The sequence below is a fragment of the Macadamia integrifolia genome, chromosome 14 (assembly GCF_013358625.1).
Source record: "Macadamia integrifolia cultivar HAES 741 chromosome 14, SCU_Mint_v3, whole genome shotgun sequence".
Lineage (NCBI taxonomy): Eukaryota > Viridiplantae > Streptophyta > Magnoliopsida > Proteales > Proteaceae > Macadamia > Macadamia integrifolia.
The window spans coordinates 13,970,531-13,991,891 of record NC_056570.1 but is presented as its reverse complement, the minus strand read 5'-3'; the positions used below and the strand labels follow the sequence as shown (position 1 = coordinate 13,991,891).

Genomic DNA, 21,361 nt, shown 5'->3' with positions numbered 1-21,361 from the left:
GAGTCCTCGAGTCCTCCTGAAAAGAGAATGGGAAGAGAATATAAGGCTCACATGGAGCCTACAGCTTCCCATTGATTTGAAAGGCTATATTTTCTCCCTCCTACAAGAACCAAGGGCCCTGAGAACTACATGAACTCAAGCCTCATCCTTTCAGAGGAAGAAGTGCATATGCAAAGCAAAGAAGAGCACAAAGAATGATAATTTACATGTACTGTGCCCGAATCGACTGCAATGGGAAGGTCCGTGAAGGTGGTCAAGGATGTGACTGAGGCACTGGGATGGCATTCCTTAATAGGTTGAAAAAGATAGATTTCATAGAAAGAGGATTGAGTAGTCTCCACTAATCTTCACCCCTCAGAAAGTTTGGTTTCAAAAGCACGAGGTTGAGCAGCTAGTATTTGTTAAAAAGCAGACACCTATCCAGAAGAACCATTGTGCTGCTAAAGAGATAGCAGCAACTTTTTCAGAAGGGAAAGAAGACCATTTGCCATATCTCCTCATCCATCGAGCCATCGGACCGCTCTTGAATTGGACCGGCATTGGAGAAGACTTCAAGTTTACTCATGCTATCGAGTCAACCAACCTGAATACCACTGAAAAAACCATCAAGTCTGTTGTCAAGTCTATAGTTGAGTTTGTTGTTGAGTCTGTTGTTTACGATTCCATGTTGGCCTCCCCTTTTGAGGGGAGTCCAGAGTTTGTGTATGTCGAGTCTATTACTCCTTTTTTCATGAATGAAATTTTTTATTTCAAGTATGATTTGCCTCCTTTTTCTGATGGTGATCTTAATAAATATCAAGAGTTAATAAAACAATGCAACCCAAAGAAAGCCCAACCTATCCATGAGGATACCTGGGTTATTAACCTAGGAACTGACCAATGCCTTCGAGAGGTAAAAATTGGTACCACCCTAGATGATGAAGAAGCAGAACAGATGATTAGCCTTCTAAAGGAGTTTGTTGAAGTATTTGCTTGGTCTTATAAGGATATGCCTGGTATAGACCCTAATATCGTGCAACATTGATTGCCGACCTACCATGGGGCAAAAATGATAAAACAGAAGCTCTGAAAAATGCGACCAAAATGGAGTGAGAAGATCAGAGAAGAAGTTGTGAAGCAATGAAATGCGGGGTTTCTACAAGTAGTGAAGTACCCCCAATGGTTGGCCAATGTAGTACTAGTGCCAAAGAAAGATGGCAAGGTACGAATGTGCATAGATTTTCGAGATCTTAACAAAGTAAGCCCTAAGGATGACTTCCCATTACCTCACATTGATGTATTGGTCGACAACATAGCGGGGCATGCCTTGTTATCATTTATAGATGGATTCTTGGCGTACAACCAAATAAGCATGCACTTAGAGGATCGTGAGAAGACAACCTTCACCACTCCATGGGGAACCTATTGTTACAAGGTGATGCCTTTTGGACTAAAGAATGCTAGGGAAACTTATCAAAGAGTAGCTACGGTCTTATTGCATGACATGATGAACAAAGATGTGGAAGTCTATGTGGATGACATGATTGTGAAATCAATAGATCGACAGGGGCATATTCCCGCACTAAGGCAATTCTTTGAAAGGATGAAGAGGTATCAACTAAAGTTGAATCCTTAGAAATGTGTATTCAAGGCAATAGTAGGAAAGTTGTTAGGCGTTTTGGTAAGTGAAAGAGGCATTGAAGTCGACCCTATCAAGATCAAGGTAATTCAGGAGATGCCTACACCTCGGACTAAGAAGTAAATACAAGGATTTTTGGGTCACATCCAGTACATCAGCAGATTCATAGCTCAGTAACTACAATCTGTGAACCAATTTTCAAGCTGCTAAAGAAGGATTAGCCCACAGAATGGAATGACCAATGCCAACAAGCTTTTGATAAGATCAAAGAATACCTCATGAACCCACCAGTATTGACACCACTGGTGAGAGGAGAACCACTTCTGTTGTATTTATCCATGAGAGAATATTCCAGGGTCTCATTGCTGGCACAAAAGGAGACAGAAAAAGGTGCAGAGCATGCCATATATTACCTTAGCAAGAAGTTCCTAGAGTATGAGATACGGTACACATCTTTGAAAAGAACTTGTCACATTTAATTTGGGCAACAACAAGGTAGCGACACTACTTGGTGGCATATCTGGTACGTTTGATCTCCAGAATGGATCCAATCAAGTACCTTTTTGAGAAATCAGCCTTAACAGGAAGGATGACATGTTGGCTACTTTTGCTATCAGAATTTGACATCACCTATATTGCTCAGAAGTCTATCAAGGGGCAAGCTATAGCCGATCATTTAGCTACACACCCTGTAGAGGATGGAAGAGCCTTGAATGATACTTTTCCCAATAAATGGATCACAACAATAGAGGAAGAAGATGCAACAAATAAATGGCAATTATTCTTTGATGGAGCGGCTAATAAAAAAGGGTGTGGTACGGGAATATTGCTTGTCAGTCCTGACGGCCTTTATTTACCTTCATCATTCTGCCTCAATTTTTCTTGTACCAACAACCTTGCTGAATATGAAACTTGTGCCTTGGGACTTGAAACGGCCCTGACCATTGGGGTTAAAAGGATCAAGGTGTATGGAGACTCATCCATTGTCCTTTGTCAGATACAAGAAAAGTGAAAAACCAGAGATGAAAAGCTGAAGTCATATCAAGAACATCTGGAGGAAGTGATTGAGCACTTTAAGAAGATCTCATTCGAATACTTCCAGAGATATAACAACAGGTTTGCTAATGCCCTTGCAACCTTGGCTTCCATGGTAGAATGCAACCCTATGGCTAGGGTTTGACCATTCTTGGTAGAACAAAGAAGCAGACCCATTTATCAAAATTCGGTGAACTCTCTCACAGTGGATGGTCGATCTTGGTTTGCTCACATAGTGGATTTTATCAGGGAAAGGAAGTATCCGAGTAGAGCAACTATCAGAGAAAAGAAGTTTCTAAGGAGATATGCCACCCAATTTATTCTTTAAGAGGATTTGTTATACAAAAGATCCTATGACGGAATACAACTGTTTTGTGTGGATGAGGAATAAGTAGCAACAATCATGGAAGAAATTCATCAAGGCCTTTGTGGACCCCATATGAATGCCAAGATGCTAACTAAGAAGATTTTCAAGCTATGATACTATTGGAACACAATGGAAGCAGACTGTGTAGGCTTTATCAAAGAATGCCACAAATGTCAGATATTTACCAACATTATACATATCCTGCCAATAGAGTTGCATTCGTTCACTTGGTTATTCTCCACTTGGGTATTGACATCATTGGAAAGGTCAACCCCAAAGCATCCAATGGACACCAGTTCATCTTGGTAGCCATTGACTATTTCACCAAGTGGGTAGAAGCTCAGTCATATGCAGTCCTCACATCTACTAAAGTAATAAAGTTCATCTAAGAAAATATCATTTCCCGATATGGAGTACCTCAAAAGCTAATATCGGATCAAGGTCCCACTTTTGAGGTAAGACTAACAAAATCTGCACAAAGTTTAGTATCAAAAGGCATCGCTCTACCACCTACCGACCACAGACCAATGGGGCAGCAAAAGTAGCCAATATGAACATTAAAGTAATCCTATAGAAAATAACTTAAACACACTAGGATTGGGCGGATAAGTTACCGCTTGCTTTGTGGGCTTATCGGACTTCTGTACGATTCTTGACAGGGGCAACCCCTTTTTCTTTGGTGTACGGGATGGAGGCAGTTCTACCTGTGAAAATCCTAGTACCATCCTTGAGGGTGCTTCTTGATAGTCAGTTACCTGAAGGAGAATGGGTGAAGGCCAGACACGATGAACTCAACTTCCTCGATGAAAGGCGTATGAAGGCCATGGATAATTTGAAGAAATATCAATTGAGAACGGCAAGGGCCTTCAACAAGAATGTAAAGCCCCATCACATAGAAGAAGGTGAACTTGTTCTTTGAGAATAAAGACCTCTAATTCATGACCCAAGACAAAAAATCAGGCTCAATTGGAGTGGCCCATGCACTGTTAAAGAAATTCTATCGGGCAAAGTTGTAAAACTCATAGACCACAACGGCGAAGAAATACCTAGATTGGTCAATATGGATCAACTCAAGAAATATTATGTCTCAAAGGGTGAATAGCCCGAACTACGTCAGACCTGATTCCTCTCAAGGGATACATAGGCAACTTAACATGTGCAAGTGCGGGCTCAATAATCTCAAGGAAATAAATTGGTTCCTAAATTAATAATCAAGGTATCACAAAAGATCATCATAGTTTATATTCCTCAAGAATCGTCATTTGGCATGCAAGGCCATTAGGTATCTGTCATTCGTCTATTGGTCCATCAATTCTTATCTAGGATTCTATCCCCTAAGAATAGTCATTTGGCATGCAAGGCCATTAGGTATTTGTCATTCACCTGTGGCCTTTCCAATTCTTATCTAGGATTCTTTCCCCCTAAAAGTCGCCACCCGGCACCCGTTTATCAAGGTCAGTTTGTTCTCCATCCTTAATCAGTAAAAAAAAAGAAAAAGAGAACTTGATGCAACAGTGGTAAGGGTTTGGTTGTGTCAATAGTTAATAAGTAATACTTTGAAAAATCATCACATCTTCTCTTTGCTTGTGATAACTGCAGAATAAGTCATGAGCTCCTTGGATGAGACATTAAGGAAATGGAACTTGAACACAAGCATAGTGACACCAGGACTGCTAGAATCCCTAAATATGTTAATGCTCAGTCGAATTGGGTGCATAAAGCAACATCACAATTTTCTTCAACAAGTGCCTCAGCATTGGGATGTCGATCTTCATGCGTTTCGATTTGGGTTGGTTGAGACATTTCCAACTCTCGAAGAATTTTGAGTTTATATGTTATTCCACCTAAGGGCAAGTTGATTTAACCATCTTTAAAGAAAGATCACTCAGAAGAGATTCAAGACTTTTTTTGGATGGGAAAAAGAGGAAATAAAGCAATTCATCAAATGTGGAAAGATCGACATTCTAAAGGTGGCCAAGATCTTCGTTCAATACCTACCACTAGGAGGAGTCCATCAGCAAAGGTCACAAGATGCTTACCTATTGTGCATGATAGCCTGTTATGGTCTTCAAACTCTAGGATGCGGTGCGCCAGTTGTGTTGATAGAGGTGATAAATCAATTGAAGAAAGGAAGAGATATCATTCCTACAGTCCTTACAGAGACATTCAAAGGACTTGATGACATGAGCCATAGCCATAGGTTTGGACTCGATCATTATCATTGAAGTCCCATCATTTTCCAACTATGGCTACTTGATAAGCTGCGGCTGAACCAACCATCAAATGGAGGTCAATTTAGGTTTGTTGGTTACCAAGAAAGGAGGGAAGCCCCGGAGTTCAAACTCATAAATGATTGGGAAGAATACCTATAAGGGAGAACTAGAGAAGGCATTACATGGAAATGCCCAGAGAAGCCACAAGAAGACTTTCTGATGAAGATCCTCGGCTACAACTACGTCAGGCTAATGGGATTGATTCACACGTCATTTTATTTGCCTACATACATCAATCAATAATATGGTCTCGAGGCTATGGACCCAGAGGAGTTAGTGAACTTTCACCCACCCCAAGAGATGTCTCCCCACCTTGTTACTTACCTATCTTGTCTATGGTAGGAGGGTTATTTTCATGTAATTCACTTAGTAGTAGAATGAAGGAATATTTGGATTTTGTGTCATCCTGATTATTCTAATTATGACTTGAGTTGTGGAATTGATTATGCCTAAACATTTCAAACCATAAACCATTAAAAAAAAAATGAAAGGAGATTTTATTTGTGCCAAAGATAGGTTTTCATTCCTAAGATGCCATATTAAAATGATAAACAAACAAAGGGGAGGGAAAAAAGGAAAAATAAAATACATATGTTTGTGTTTACAGGAAATACAGGAACAAATCCTTATGGATCAAAAGTCATCATCTGAACCATGCTCGACATCATCATCATAAAAGGCCATAGAACTGGAGGGTCCCAATCCTGAGCTTTCCAGCCTCTGTGCCTGGTCCTCAACCTACCTCCATAAATGGGCAATATCCCATCGGTAAGAGCTAACTTGTCTCTTCAGAGCGTCGTTCTCCCTTTCCTGAAGAACATGTAGAATGATCAAGAAAAGAAGCAACCAAAGAGGAAAAAGATTAAGGGCAGAAGGGTACCTTCTCAACCACAACCTCTAATAGGCTCTGATGCATCCTCCTTAGTTCGGCATTGAGCTCTGGAGACACCTGAGAACATACATGCCAGTCACAAGATTTAAGAACCAGTTAAACAAGGGGTGTTTTGATACTCACATAGTCATATGGGATAGGATGTCCAAGGGAGGCATCTCTATGCATTCTATGCTCCAAAAGCTCAGGAATGCCCGGACACGTCGCATTGGGATAGGACTAGCCCAGGAAACCACTAAAGGGGTTGAGGCCATCCGAAGAGGTCCCCTCACAACAGTGGAAGCCATGACCTGAGAGGAGGACGTAGCACCTGCTCGGACCGAGTAGGAGCGGGAGCCACATGTCGTGCCCTCCACTGAAAGAACATCAATAAAAAAAGAGAAGGATTTGAAAAATGAGAAAAAATGTTCAAGAAAGGAAACACACCAGTGGCACCCTGGGACCAAATGGAGCACAAACTGTCTCCTCCTCAAGGAAGGCCTCATAATCCCTGCTATCGTCCAGTATGGAGTCATCCCATACTCCTTCGGCCCATGTCTCTATCTCACCATTGGGAAGAAGCTCTAAGTAAAGCATAGTCAATGGAGGGAAGCAAGGTAGAGAGTGTATAGTAGAATCAAACCACTGAGGAGTAACATACTCCCCCAGATACCAGGTGTGGCCCCAAATACCCCGGAATAGCACTCGACTCTCTATCAAGCACTTGGCCGAGAAAATTCATCAGGAAAGAAAGGTGGGAGATGCCAGAATGGCCTCTAGTTGACCTGCAAGATGAAGAAGAATTCAGTACAACATAAGGCAAAGACAGAACTTGGTACTGGATGTGGCTTACCTCTGTGAGATTGTCTAGAAGAGAGCGGTGAGTGATCTCGGTGGGATAGCATCGGTTCCTCGATACCCGGCTATCTCCCCATCTGCTTGCCATGGGGAATGGCGAATTCAGAGAGTCCTTCAGCATAGGGGCGAAGATCTCTATGTGCTCATAACACCAAGGGTGAATTGAGATATTACAATAAGGATGTGTAATAAAAGAAAAGAAAAAAACAACAAGAAATGCAAAGTTACCTGAAGTATGTAGCCTGCCCCCTTGAGACCCCTGTCTCCATATGCCAGTAGGTCTAGGGTACGCAGAAGATACGCATATAAGGCCCCACCCAAATCCCAAGAATCGATCTCCTGAAGGTTCCGGAAGAGGGCCACCATGTGGATGTCCACCCCGCCTTAGAGAACACTAAAGAGGCACTAGGCCACAGCAAACAACAAGAAAGAGCGGGTCACCTACGTAAGGTTACTCGGATTCACTCTCAAATCCCTCCTCATCCAGCGGGCAGTAATCACACTAAGGCTGATATGTGTATCGTCACCCAAAATCTCAATGCCCGTCAACTCTAGGAACTCCTGTGCTGACAATGTCTCAGGAAGCAAAAGAGGCCTCTCCCCGAAGGGTATGCTAGTCAAGGTATAAAAGCATAAAGGAGTAATCGTGATCTCCCCAATGGGAAGGTGAAAGGAATGAGTGCTCAGCCATCACCTCTCCACCAAAGCTCCCGTCACCGTCGAGTTGAATTTCCTAGAGTCTAGTAGAGCTAGGTGGCACAAGTAGGTAGAATTTATTTGTCCCTACACTCTATGAGGGAGCATCTCGTACCACTCCCAAACTACATTGGGGTGGCCATATCTAGCAACTACGGGGGTGTCCCATCACCATGTTCCTAAAATAAAAAAAAATGATAATGAAATAAATGCAAAAAAAAAAAAAAAAAAAAAAAGCTTGCCCATTTACCCTGTGCCGTGTTGCAGATATGATCTCGGGTTTTTGAAAGTGTCCGCCCAGTGTACCATTCTACGTGGCTATCATCCCCTTAGGAGGATTTGCTGCATCTCTCCCCAATCCCCAGTCGGATCTCCCCTGGAGTCCTCCTCTTTCTCCTATAAGCCATATTTCACAAATTACAAAGAGCACCAAGAAGTTTCCCAATTTGCAAAGAAGCCCGAGAAGACTTCAAATTCTACAAAATGGCCCCCTCCTCAAGAACTATGAAGAACTTCATGGAGACTATGAAGAACTTCAAAGGAAAACTCAAGAAAACCCAAGAAAATTTGAATCCTTGAAGAAACTCAAAACCCGTATTCACCCACTCACGAATCATTCCAAAACTCAGTAAACTTGGAATAGTGAGTGAACAGGAGGTGGGGGGAGCATTTGATGGTTAAAAAATTCATCCTTCACCAAAAATAATAAAAAAGATTCTAATTCCAAGGTGTAATTTAAAAGTTTTATCACCAAAAAGAAAAATTCAAAGTAAATCCTCATGGTAGGTGAAATTGGAATCACATGGCAAGTAAAATCTACTTGGTAGATGAAAACACATGAAATTGATAGATGAAGAGTCAAAATCAAAAGATTCTAAATCAAGGCTCAAAATTCAAAATTCCAAATCAAAAGTCAAAATCAAGAGATTCTAAATCAAGGCTCAAAATTCAAAATTCCAAATTAAGAGTCAACATCAAAAGATTCCAAATGAAGCACAAGAAAGCAAAAAAATCAAGATGCCAAGTCTCAAATCAAGAAACAAAGAATCAAGACTCAAAATTCAAAGAGCTAAGATCAAGATTCCAAATCAAAAACCAAAATTCAAAGTTCAAAAGCCCCACTCAAGAAAAGAATCAATCTCATTGAATCGGCTCCGAGTGATCAGATCTCATGGATAAATCCCTAGGACTGGCAGATGGAAGTCCAGCCTAGGAAGAACATTTTTCATGTGCTAACATCTTCTGCGGGGAGGGCTCAAATCTCTGCAAATGATGGATCAATTCCTAGGAATGGCGGATGGAAGTCTAGCCTAGGAAGAACATTTTTCATGTGCTAAAATCTTCTGCAGGGAGGGCTCAAATCTCTGCAAATGATGGATCTATCCCTAGGGCTGGCAGATGGAATTCCAGCCTAGTAAGAACATTTTTCATGTGCTAACATCTTTTACGGGGAGGGCTCAAATCTCTGCAAATGATGGATCAATCCCTAGGAATGGCGGATGGAAGTCCAGCCTAGGAAGAACATTTTTCATGTACTAACATCTTCTGCAGGGAGGGCTCAAGTCTCTGCAAATGATGGATCTATCCCTAGGGCTGGCAGATGGAAGTCTAGCCTAGGAAGAACATTTTTCATTTACTAACATCTTTTGCAGGGAGGGCTCAAATCTCCACAAATGATGGATCTATCCCTAGGGCTGGCAGATGGAAGTCTAGCCTAGGAAGAACATTTTTCATATACTAACATTTTCAGTAGGGAGGGCTTAAATCTCTGCAAATGATGGATCAATCCCTAAGACTGGCGGATGGAAGTCCAGCCTAGGAAGAACATTTTTCATATACTAACATTTTCTGCAGGGAGGGCTCAAATCTCTGCAAAACAATGGTTCAACATTTAATAACAGGATCGAAGGGGCTTAAATTTCTTTCCTGTCATCAGCGGCCAAGTAAGTTCTCAACTTTAAAATTGTTAAGAGATATTACCTGTTGCACTTTCAACTCCATCATTGATGAGAAAGATGACGGCAGTACATACTTGGGTGACAAAATGTGGTTGTTATTTTCTTTGCTCTTCGGCTGTTGGCACAGGCCTTAGCCAAAGAGGGGCATTCCGTAGACACCCAATTTTGTCACCCTCCCTTGGCTATGATGACATACTTTCGTTTTTCAACATAGATGATAATTGATTGAGGTAGCTTTTCCCAGGAGTATTCCACACTCACCCAAAATTCCTAGAAAACCTATGCGAGAGAGAAGAAGGGTCCAATTATGACATTTCATATACGAAGGAATCTAGTTAAAGTTACCACATAGAAGCATAGTACTCAGAATTACGATTCTAGCAATATATGGTATGTTAAAATCGAACCAATGGATCTCCTGCAATCATTCCCGAAAATAGCACTTTAAGTGCCCAAACCCCGCCCATGCAAGCACCCATGCCTTGCCTTGAGTGCCCACCACCAAGCCCCGCGTGCACGCAACCAAGCCCCATATGCCCACTACCAAGCCTTGCATGCACGCAACCAAGCCCCGCGTGCACACAACCAAGCCCCGTATGCCCACCACCAAGCCTCGCGTGCATGTAACCAAGCCCCGTGTGGACACAACTAAGCCCCGTGCATTCCCAACCAAGCCTCGTGCATTCCCGACTGAGTCTGACATGTTACTGACTGAGTCCAGCACATTCCCAATCAAGTCCCGCACATTCTTGACCCATTCCTGCACATTCCCGCACCCATACAGCAACCCATCCCCACTTGCAGAGCCCCATCACCTGTGTTGGGGCTCCTATAGTTGTGCTAGAGCCCCAGCGGCTGTGCTGGAGCCCCAGCGGCTGTGCTGGAGCCCCAGCGGCTGTGCTAGAGCCCCAGCGGCTGTGCTGGAGTCTCAGCGACTATGCAGGAGTTCCAACACCCCCACCGAAGCTGTCGTATCCTTGCTGTGACCTCCATCGTTCTCGCCGATGATGGAAATCCCCCTTCCGGTGACCTGTTCGAAGAAGAAATTCCCTCTTCACCTGCCTATGTACCCTACACAGCCCCACTAGTGTACCCTACACAGTAGCCTCCCATTGATAAAAAAAAAATTCTTTTCCCATGATTGGTCCAAAAAACTTACCTTTCACCCTGTCCGGCTAATTTTTATTACCCTTCACCCAATTGGTCCAAAATTTTTTACTTTCACCCCATTGGTTGAGAAATTTTATCTCTCCACCCTATTGGTCTGTAAATTCTATAAATACCCCCTCCTTTGTATTTAGACAACAACAATCCAAGTCTCATAGTGAGCAACCTATGGTAGCAGAGCTCTGCCCTCTCTCCTCTCCTTTCCTCCCTTAAGGTTTTCCAAGTCTTCGGAGAGATCTTCATAAGATCTGAAGTGTTCTTTGAATCTTCAAAGTGTTCTTTGGGCCTTCGGGACTCTTCAATCCTTTGTTTTCTTTGAGTGCGATTTTTAAGATATGTTCCCTCCTAGCCCTCTAATACCCTATCCCTAGCAGAAGCTCTGTTCGAGTGCCACCTCAGCCTTACCCTCCAATAGCCTATCCCCAGTGGAAGCCCTGTTCGAGCACCACCTCAAATTAGCCCTCCGAAAGCTTATTCCCAGTGGAAGTCCTATCTGAGTGCCACCTCAGCCTAGCCCTCTGATAGCTTATCCCAGCCCTGTCTAAGTGCCACCTCAGCCTAGCCCTTCGATAGCTTATCCCCAACGAATGCTCTGTCCGAGTGTCACCTTAGCTGAAACCCGAAAATAGCCTTCCCTAGCTGAAGCTCTGTTTGAACCCAAGTCTAGAAGTAACTGTTCCCAGCCAGAACTCTGCCCGAATGTCATCATCGTCAGCATCTCTCGAGAAAGGAAGTTAGAGGTCAAGACCATCTTCCCCTGAGCTAGGAGAATCCACATGAAAGCTCGTACCAACATCAACCAGGGGTTCCACCCCTCTTGACTCGAAACAAGGGTCAAGCTCAGGTATAATTTCTCAATAGGATTAGCACAATGTAGACTTTATATAGACTTTGTTTTAGTGTACATAGTTATGTAAATTCAGTCAATGTATATATGTGTGATAACTTAGCCATACATGCGAAATAGATTAATTACGAAAAATGTTCGTTCTTAAGCATCCAGTAGGAAGACCGGTTAACTGAGCAGATTGGGTTCCTAACACCTTCTCAATTTTGTAACCTGACATTTACCCTAAATCTCTAGACCATACCAACTTTCGGGCTCTTTTCTCAGGAATTGGGCCCACCCCCGGGTCCTAGGCCCAAAATCCTAGGTGGTGACACCAAACCCTTTTGTATGATCTTGATCCTCTTATTGGACCATCATCAAACCCTCATCTCGAATGACGAACTTTGCACTCTTGCAAAATAGGCCTCCACGTATCTCTGAGCTACGATACGATGGTGTGGGGTCCACAACATAAGCACACACGACACACCCCTCCCTCATCTGAAAGAGAAAGAGAGGAAAGATGATGACATCGATGCATAAGTCCATTTTCGGCCGCTACCCTCACAATGATTAGTCAGGAGTTCAGCATGATATCGTTAAATGATGCGAGGAGGGTGACCAAAAGTGGTCATTGATGCCTTTCACTAGAATACTATAATTGAACCTAGCATGTGCTTGATTCCTATATTATTGGAGAGTATTCGGGCTAAGTGTAAGACCAATCAGGAGTTCAGCCCATTATTGTTAAATTATTCGGGGAGGTGACCAAATGTGTTTATTGATACCTTTCACTATAATATGGCAATCGAGAATAGCATGTGCTTGATTCTTGTACCATTGGATAGTACTCAGAAATATGGTCCTGTTGATATTTTGCATGAAAAGAACAGATACCCATATGTGTTGTATTGTCCACCTAAGCTTTAAAACCATTAAACTAGACCAAACCCAAACCAAACTGATGAGCACATTTATGTGTGAAATCTAGTGGTAAAATATGTATTTTACATGTTTAGAATGGAGCTACCTTGGATTTTACTCTCTTTTTGCAGGTTTTATATTTTTAAGGCCTTAAGAACTATCGGGCACTATATCTCCAATTTTATACATAAAGAGGTCCTATTTATTTTCATACTTGCAAAGAAGATGAAATTCTGAGCAAGATGGATGTGTTCAATTAAAAGTACACATTCGTTTGGTTACCCGTACAAGTGATTATTCTTTTCAGGCCAGAAAAAGAATAATGGATCAGAACTGAACCGAGATGCAGAACCAGCCCGTTTGCAGTTGTCCCGGAGATACAAGGAATATTCTAAATGCCAACAAGGATCAATGGATCACATCCTTAGGTGATTGAAGATTCATTTTTGGTAACAACAACTACCTAGCATAGTTGGTGAGTTGTAGTGTGCAAAATCCCTTGCTTATTAGGAGGTCTCAAGTTCGAACCTCTTAGCTGCCATTTTGTTGAAGTTTTATTTTAGAAGATTTTCTCTCTCCTACTCATCACTCAAAGGAGGTCGGCCAAAGGGTTTCTTACGCAAGAGGAAAGAGAAATAAGGAAATAAAGAGAAAAATAGAAAAATGGAGAAAAATAGGAAGGAAAAAAAAAGAAAAAAATAATTAAAAAAAAATCATCCAAGATGCTACCCACGTTTGAAGAAGAGAGAAAAAAAAATAAAAATAAAAGAAGGAAAAAGGAAGAAAAATCGTTGGAGATTCCCTACTTCTTACAATTCTCTTTCTTCTCTCTCCTCCACTTCATCAACAAGATAAAAAAAAAATATTTTTTTAGAAACTAAAATCATTAGCTTCCCTCCCCCATTCTCTATATAATAGAATTAACACAAGGGGAGGAGGCACTTCATTCTTCTTCTAGGGTTTTTTCTTAGTTGCTCTATATCTTTCTCTAGCTGTTGTTCTAAGTTATGCTTTAAACACTTTCGTAAGTTCTTTTTATTCAATTAATGTAAGCACTTTTGTTTTTGATTCAGTCTTTTATTTTTATTGTTTAAACAAGTGAAGTTGTAATTTTCAAGTTCTAGTTCTAGGCTTAGTTCTAGGTGATAAGAATAAGCTATGAAGCATGTCTTTCAAGTTCAATTTTTTTTCTTCAGATTTGTTTTCTCTAGTACTAGAAATTTCAGATTTGGTTTAATCCAGATCTGATTTTTAGTACTGGTAATATCTCAAATCGATCAAGTTTTCAGTTCAGAGGTTGAAGTTCAAGTAAGTAGGCTCCTTCAATAGTCTTCTCTCCCCTCTCTCATTCCCTCTTCTGACTACCCTTTCTTTCTTAATTTAGGATTTTAATTTCAGTCGTTACATTATTGTTATCCCTTTCACCCAAGGTTCATGGCTAGTGTATGTGTTGGCTTTGCCCCTCCTAGCCATAGAACCATCAGTTTATTGTTTTTATTTTAATTGTCTCCCTTTCCCTAAAGCCAAGTAGAGTAACATAAGAGTGACTCTCTAGTCAAGTAGGGAAACTCATATTATGATGCATCCCTCGGGCTAAGTAGAGAAACCTACTTGTGAGTCTCTCTCTAGCTTTATTCCCTTTCTTTTACTTTATTTTTATTTCATTATTATTTTTTCTTTCATTGCTTTTAAATTGCGTGGGGTGTTTATTTTCAGCTATTTATTTATTTAATTTTAATTGCATGGCTTGCGTCTTTAAATTCTTAGATGATGAATGGTTAGGATGTTATTTTAGATACATATGTTTAGGACGGTAATTAGAATTAGATCACAACCATTAATCGGTTCACTTTCGCATTATTAAAAGAAGAAACAAAAATAAGGTGGCTACTCTTCTTGTGTTCGACCCATAGCTACACTGGTTCGTACGCTTGCAGTTACATTTTAAAATCTCAAACACAAACCAAACCTATCAAAGCCTATCTTCCCCTCAGCTAATAGGACTTAGCCGCCCAAGCTACTAGGTAGCCGCCCATCCTATGTGTCCCACGGATCTAGGGAAGTGCTTCCATGGAGAATCGTAAGATAACCATATCTGTGTAAGCCTTACCATCTCCCTTTAAGCCTAACCATCTCTATGAAAGCCTTACCATCTTCATGCAGGCCTTACCATCTCCCTTTAATCCTTACCGTCTCCATGTAAGCCTTACCATCTCCCTTTAAGCTTTCAAGGATCTTAATCCTTTAGATTTTTTCCACTGAGATAATAAGCTTCTTTTAAGGATTTTCACGGATATTTTTCTTTTCCAATAAATAGTGATCGAGGTCACTGTGAGGAAGGGGTTGGAACTTCCTGAGAGAAAGAAATCCCAGTTTTAAAAACCCTACCAGAAAGAGAGGGGGAAAGAAATGTAAAAGTCTTGGAAATTTCAATTCAAATTTCAATTCTAATTGTTCAAAGCTCACTGAATTCGGCATCCTAGTACAGAAGCCTTGCTCTAGTTTTAGAAACCTGTGTCATCCATTTTAGGTTAGTGCGGAGGCACCGCTTAAATGTTTTGTAGTTATTTATTATAATGTGGAAGTACTGCATTAATATTTGTATTCCTATCTATTTTCACGATGTAGCTTGGAAGCCCAACCCACATTCTAGTAATAGGTTCCTATTATAGGAATATAACACGAAAGCCATGCCTATATTCCCATAGCTGATTCTTGTTCTAGGAATAGAGCGCAGAAGCCTTGCCTGTATTCCCACAGTTGATTCCTATTATAAGGAATATAGAGTGAAAACTCTATATGTATTTCCATAGTGGATTCCTGTTCTAGGAATATAGCGTGGAAACATTGCCCATATTCCCACAACTAATTCCTATTCTAGGAATAAAGCACAGAAGCCCTACTCGTGTGCCCACAGTTGATTCCTATTTTAGAATATAACACGGAGGCCCTGCCCATATTCTCATAGTTGATTCCAATTCTAGTGATGTAGTGAGGAAGTGCTGCCTAAATTCCCAAAACCAAAGTCCATTTCTAAACCATAGCACAAAAGTCCTGCTTGATTTCTTACCCAAGTGCTAGAAGTTCTAATTTCTCCAAGAAAGGGAGAAGAAAGCTATATATTTGTGCCTGAGTCAGCGAGAATTACTGGAAATTTCATTATTGTCATCAATTGTTATCATGTAAAGTTTAAATCATAATTTCATTTGTGTTTGCATGACACGGACCCCATCTTCACATACATTATTTTATGTGTTCACCACATAAAATAACGACCTCTTTTTATCATTTCAAGCATTACGTTATAGATTTGTACAGTAAATGATAGTCTACTTCAGCATTCCATATGTCATCATATGTGCTCCTCATATAAGATAACAATCATAATCATCATTTCATAAGGAATCACACATATATGCAAATAAGTTAGTTTCATTTTCGATCATTTTTATGTGATTTCAATATATAGATTATGTGTTCTTCCATCTGATGTCTTAATATTTTCTGCAATTATTTCGTGTAATAGTATACATGTACTACAATATCTCATGTGACAAAGCTTCCATACTGACTTAGGCTGTTAAAATTATTGAGGGAGAATATTTGAAATCCTAGCATCTGATAGAATGACTGGAAATTCCAGGTAAGGTTGGTGCTTAACATCTTCTCATACTCATAATCTGACACAGACCCCTAGCTTTGGAACAAACCAAAATATGAAGTCAAAATTAGGTGGATTCATCCTTTCATAGGAATCCAACCCCTACTAGAGCTCAATCCCTTGATCAAAATTAGGCTCCACAACAAGATTCTAGGTCCTGAATCCTAAATGGCAACTCGAAAAATCATACTTTTCCTATCCCCCATAGTCGCCAGCCATGTTTGGAGACACCACCATGTAAGGCAGACTAGTGAAAGGAAGTAGTGAGAAAATGACAATAGGAAACATTTCAAAGGAACCCTAAGGGAATGAAGGAGAAAATGGGGGAGGCGTAAATCCTCTCTCTCTCTCTCTCTCTCTCTCTCTCTCTCCATCCAATCCCATCCATGCCCCTTACAATGGTGACTCCACTGGGGACTATCAAACTTTTTATACTAGAGCTTAAAACATGCTTGTATATTGCTTGCTAACTGTATCATGCATTATGTTCGAAGTGAAATCACTTCATGATGGTACTCCCTGTCATGCCCGGACCCTTGGGGAGGTCAGTGCATGATATACTATGTACTCTGAGATCAAATGATGCCCACTTCCTACATAAGAGTACTCGAAGTGAAATTGGTTGACGAGGATGGTCGTCAATAGTTCAAAACCCTCAAGGGTAATAGAACATATCTTTCCATTCTGTGATTAACTAATAGCCACTTTTTGCACTACACTTGTGCACACACTCTCTCACGGATACACATGCCCATATGGTTAGCCGACTGAACCCATGTAATATCATGGACAATCACCAGAGAAGCCACATCCCTTGATATAGTACCATACGGTATATCAAAGGAACCATGTACCCATAATTCACTTTCAACAATAGGTATATTGGTTCTGTCAAGGGTGGCTTCGTGATGTCCTATGGCCTTGCATCACATCATGTAGGAACTAGACCATTGAATAACTAGGGTGCACCACAAACTGACTCAGTAATTGTTTGCGGTTCAAGGTCGAATCCCACTCGCCTGTTTCATATAGAATAAGATTTTCCCTGTGTATGGTTAAACTTGATATGTTATTTGACAATTGGGGATGGGAGATGCAACTATATCGGTTTTGGTTCACACAGCCATGCTTGCAGGGTGATGCCCGCTTCACCACATTATATTAGCATGTGTTTCAAACTGATAATGTTCCGCATGACCAATCCAAGAGTCAAGAATGATTAGGTACTTTCATGTTTTTATGGGGAGAAACAAAGTAACTTCATGAAACCAACTTGTTTGTTTGTCAATTTCATTTGAAAATCCATGCAGATTAGTGAATCGAAGACGTTTGGACATAGAAGAAGAAGAATAGAAAAATGGTCCCTTATTCAAAGAATGCCTTCATCCTTGAGGCAACTGAGAAATGGTTGCTATTAAACAGAGACAAGAATGGTGAAATGTTGAGGCAACTGAGAAGACTTTTGTATTAAATTTTCTCTAAAACTGTATTGTGTGTTGTTATATACAAACGGTTTAAGGAATAAGATTGTATTTAGTTTTCTCTACAATACCGTAGAGTGTGTTCTATACAAGAGAGAGCCAAGAGACCTAGTTGGCTGTTGCTTTAAGGATTACAATTCTAGTACAATTGGTAACTAACAAATATGGTCATTATCACATTTGACGAAATAATAAGTCAATATTGTTGGAGATCACATGGGACTCCTTGGAGGTATGCCTTCCTATGCACGCTGAAGTGAGTTGTGCATCGATACACTCCCACATGTGGAAGGACGATGACAAAAAACCATCAACTGTCCCTCATGAACTGAAAATGGGCAGTAGGAAGGGCCCTTGTTACAATGTCAGCGATTTGTTTCATTGTAGAAATAAATTGAATAGAGAGCTAACATTTGGTAACCTGGTCGTTGATGATGTTAAAGTCAATTTTCACACGCTTGGTGCTGGAATTGAAGATTGAATTGGTAGAGAGATAAGTGGCCCAATTTTGTCACACCATAGTAAAGGATGCCCTTTGAGGGGGTACCTAATTTCTTTAAATAAAGATTCAAGCCAGATGAGCTTGGCGGTAGCGTTAGCTAAAGCTTTGTACTCTGACTCAGTGGAAGCGAGCCACTATTTTTTTCTTTTGAGAACCCTAAGAGATAAGATTGGAGCCTAAAAACACTGCCTAGCCATCGGCGGACTTGTGATCATCCACATTGCCAGCCAATCAACACCGGTGAAGTGTTGTACAGTGGAACTCAGAGATTGTTGTAGAAGTAATCCGTGGGAGTGTCTCGGATAACATGCAATACACTTGACCAAGGACCAATGGTCCTCATTGGAGCTGGAATAACCTAGATTGGGGTGAATAGGTTATAGTAGTGGACTAAAAAAATTCTTCGGTTAACATCACCAAATATATGATTGTAAATAAAATGTGAAAAATAAAGAGTAATCTTTTTTCTCCAAAAGGATCATATATAAAAAATGAGAAAGAATATAAGAGTACAAGCTAACAAAAAACCAGGAAAACAAACTACAACCAGTTAACCAACCTCTTCACCCACCTTCGACATTGCCATCAGTAGGGGAAGAGACTAGCATGTACAGGAAAAATATTACATAGAAAGAATCGAGAACCAGCTTAAGTAATTTTGTATCTCGGTCTGCTGAGAGCATCATCCAATAGAAAATGATGAACTGTAGAAGTCCACTCCGAAACCACATCTGATGGCTCCTCTTTTGCCGGAATTGTAGCCAGATGCTACTGGATTAGCTTTCCGATAACAATGAGAAACTTTCCTAACAAAATTGGTTAAGAAAGCTAAAAGATTTGTCCACCTTTGCTAAACGAACCAAGGAACCACTCCTCTCTGCACCATTTGCACTACCGTAACCGAATCAAATTCTATCCACAAGTGGGTGCATTGAAAGTCTTTCTTTAATCAAAGCAAAAAACTCTTCTTGAAAATTTATCATGATCCCCAAATAAGATCATAATACGTAAGAATTACTACTTCGTATTACTCGACCAGCTCCTACTTTTCATGGATCACCCAAGGAGCAACCATCACAATTTAATCTCAACCATCCCTCTTGAGATGGTGATTAAATAATAAAGTAATATCACAAGCACACGGATCGTGTGTAGCTACGGGTCCATCACAAGGAGGTGAGCTCTATGAAAAATTCAGTTCTAATCTAAACAGAATGTACTAACTAATGGGACTATCACAAATTAAAATAAACTAAACTAACAATGGTGAAATGCAAGAATTAATTATAGAGTTAAATTAAACATGCAATAATAAAGTGAACCTAAGATTAAAATTAGAATGAATTAATGAACCTAAAATTATGTAAGCACTAGAAAGGTGTGAAATTATGATGTGGGAAAGCACTTAAGAATTAGAACCCACCATGAGATTTAAATAAATTACAAACAATCTAGCCGTATATTGCATGGTTGAATAAGTCAATAGGAAATATGGATTTTTAAATCTAATATATCCAATGAGTTATTCAACATATACATAGCATTAGATTATAAGCAAGATCGTATTGGAAGTTGATAATTATGCATACAAAAGGTAATCAATGGTGTACATAATTTTAACTTTGCAATAGGGTTTTGGTTACATGGAATTAAGAAAAAGGGCATCAATTGCTTACAAGTTGGTCTTCATCTCATGGTTTCATCCAATCCCTAAGTTTCAAGATTTAGCTAACCATGGGAATGAGGAAAAATGAAGAACAACTAGAAAATGTGGGGAAGCACTAGTAAGGTATGAAATTATGATGTGGAGAAGCACTTGGGAATTAGAACCCACCATGAGATTTAAAAACAAATTACAAACAATCTAGCCATATATCGCATGCTTGAATAGGTTAATAGGAAATATGGATTTTTAAATCTAATACATCCGTATAGCATTAGAATATAAGTAAGACCGTATTGGAAGTTGGCAATTACGCATACGAAAGGTAATCAATGGCATACATAATTTTGACTTTGCAATAGGGTTTTAGTTACATGGAATTAAGAAAAAGGGCATCAATTACTTACAAGTTGCTTTTCATCTCATGGTTTCATCCAATTCCTATGTTGCAGGATTTAGTTAACCATAGGGATGAGGAAAGAAAAAGAACAAATAGAAGAAGGACAAGACATTATATGAAATTAAATCTGAAATTAAAAAGAAAATAAAAAAGAAGTGCGTTACTAAATATGTACTGCAAAATCCAAGCGTAAGAACTTCAAACTTAAAATTTCAACTTCAACTTCAACTTCAACTTCAACTTCAACTTCAACTTCAATCTTTGCTTACAACTCAAGAGAAAAGAAAAGGCTAATAAGAAAAAGCTCTCTAAAAATTTTTGTGCTTCTCAAATTATGAATTAGGTCTCTATATATAGGCTAAGGAGGATGTGTTAGAATAGTTTAGAAATGGGAGAGATACTTGTAAAATAAAAAAATGGAGAGTTAGAAACCAAGTAGAAAAGAGACATATACTTGTAAAAGAAAGAGGGAAAGGAAGAATGCAACCAAGAGGCAATAGGATTTGGAAATAGAGAGTTAGACGTAGGAGAGAGGAGAAAGATAATAAAGTTAATCTTTAAAAATTTTTAAATTCAACTTAAATTCCAACTTAGCCTAAAAAGGTTTTTGGGCTATATCTCTCCATCTTAACCATGGATTGACTCGAACCGAGAATTAAAGATGCATCATTTTTAATTACGAACTCAATGAGTCCAATATTCACTATGTTCCGATGAACTCCTCATCTTTCAAACTTACCATTATGCCCCAACACTTGTGCAAGTTCTCTCGTGTCTAATTCTTCTTTGTTACACAATTTCTTGGTCGATCTTCTAAATTGAGGTGAAATTCCTCCTATGCTCTTGATTGCTTTAGTGAAACTTCTTCCCATCATGTCTTTAATCACATGTGAATCGATCCATGGGTAAACTGGTGTCTAGATTATATTGGATCCTCCGATTTAGCATCTTTTTGTGCATGATCCTATAACTTGCAAATGTAAGAAAATCACATTATGTATTCACTTTTATCATTGATCTAAAATCAAAATGCTCAATTAAAACGGTCATTGATGTAT

General features: G+C 39.9%; 1 protein-coding gene across 1 annotated transcript in view; it reads right to left on the bottom strand.

Moving 5' to 3' along the window:
- Positions 1 to 4,587: 4,587 nt before the first annotated feature.
- The window catches only part of LOC122060643, a 31,287-nt gene continuing 14,513 nt past the window's right edge, over positions 4,588 to 21,361 (bottom strand). The window contains exons 2-4 of the mRNA XM_042623769.1: positions 6,174 to 6,242; positions 6,036 to 6,103; positions 4,588 to 4,702 (exon numbers count right to left, since the gene is read on the bottom strand). Of these exons, the coding sequence (XP_042479703.1) occupies positions 4,588 to 4,702; positions 6,036 to 6,103; positions 6,174 to 6,242 (252 nt within the window). The remainder of the gene's footprint in view (positions 4,703 to 6,035; positions 6,104 to 6,173; positions 6,243 to 21,361) is intronic.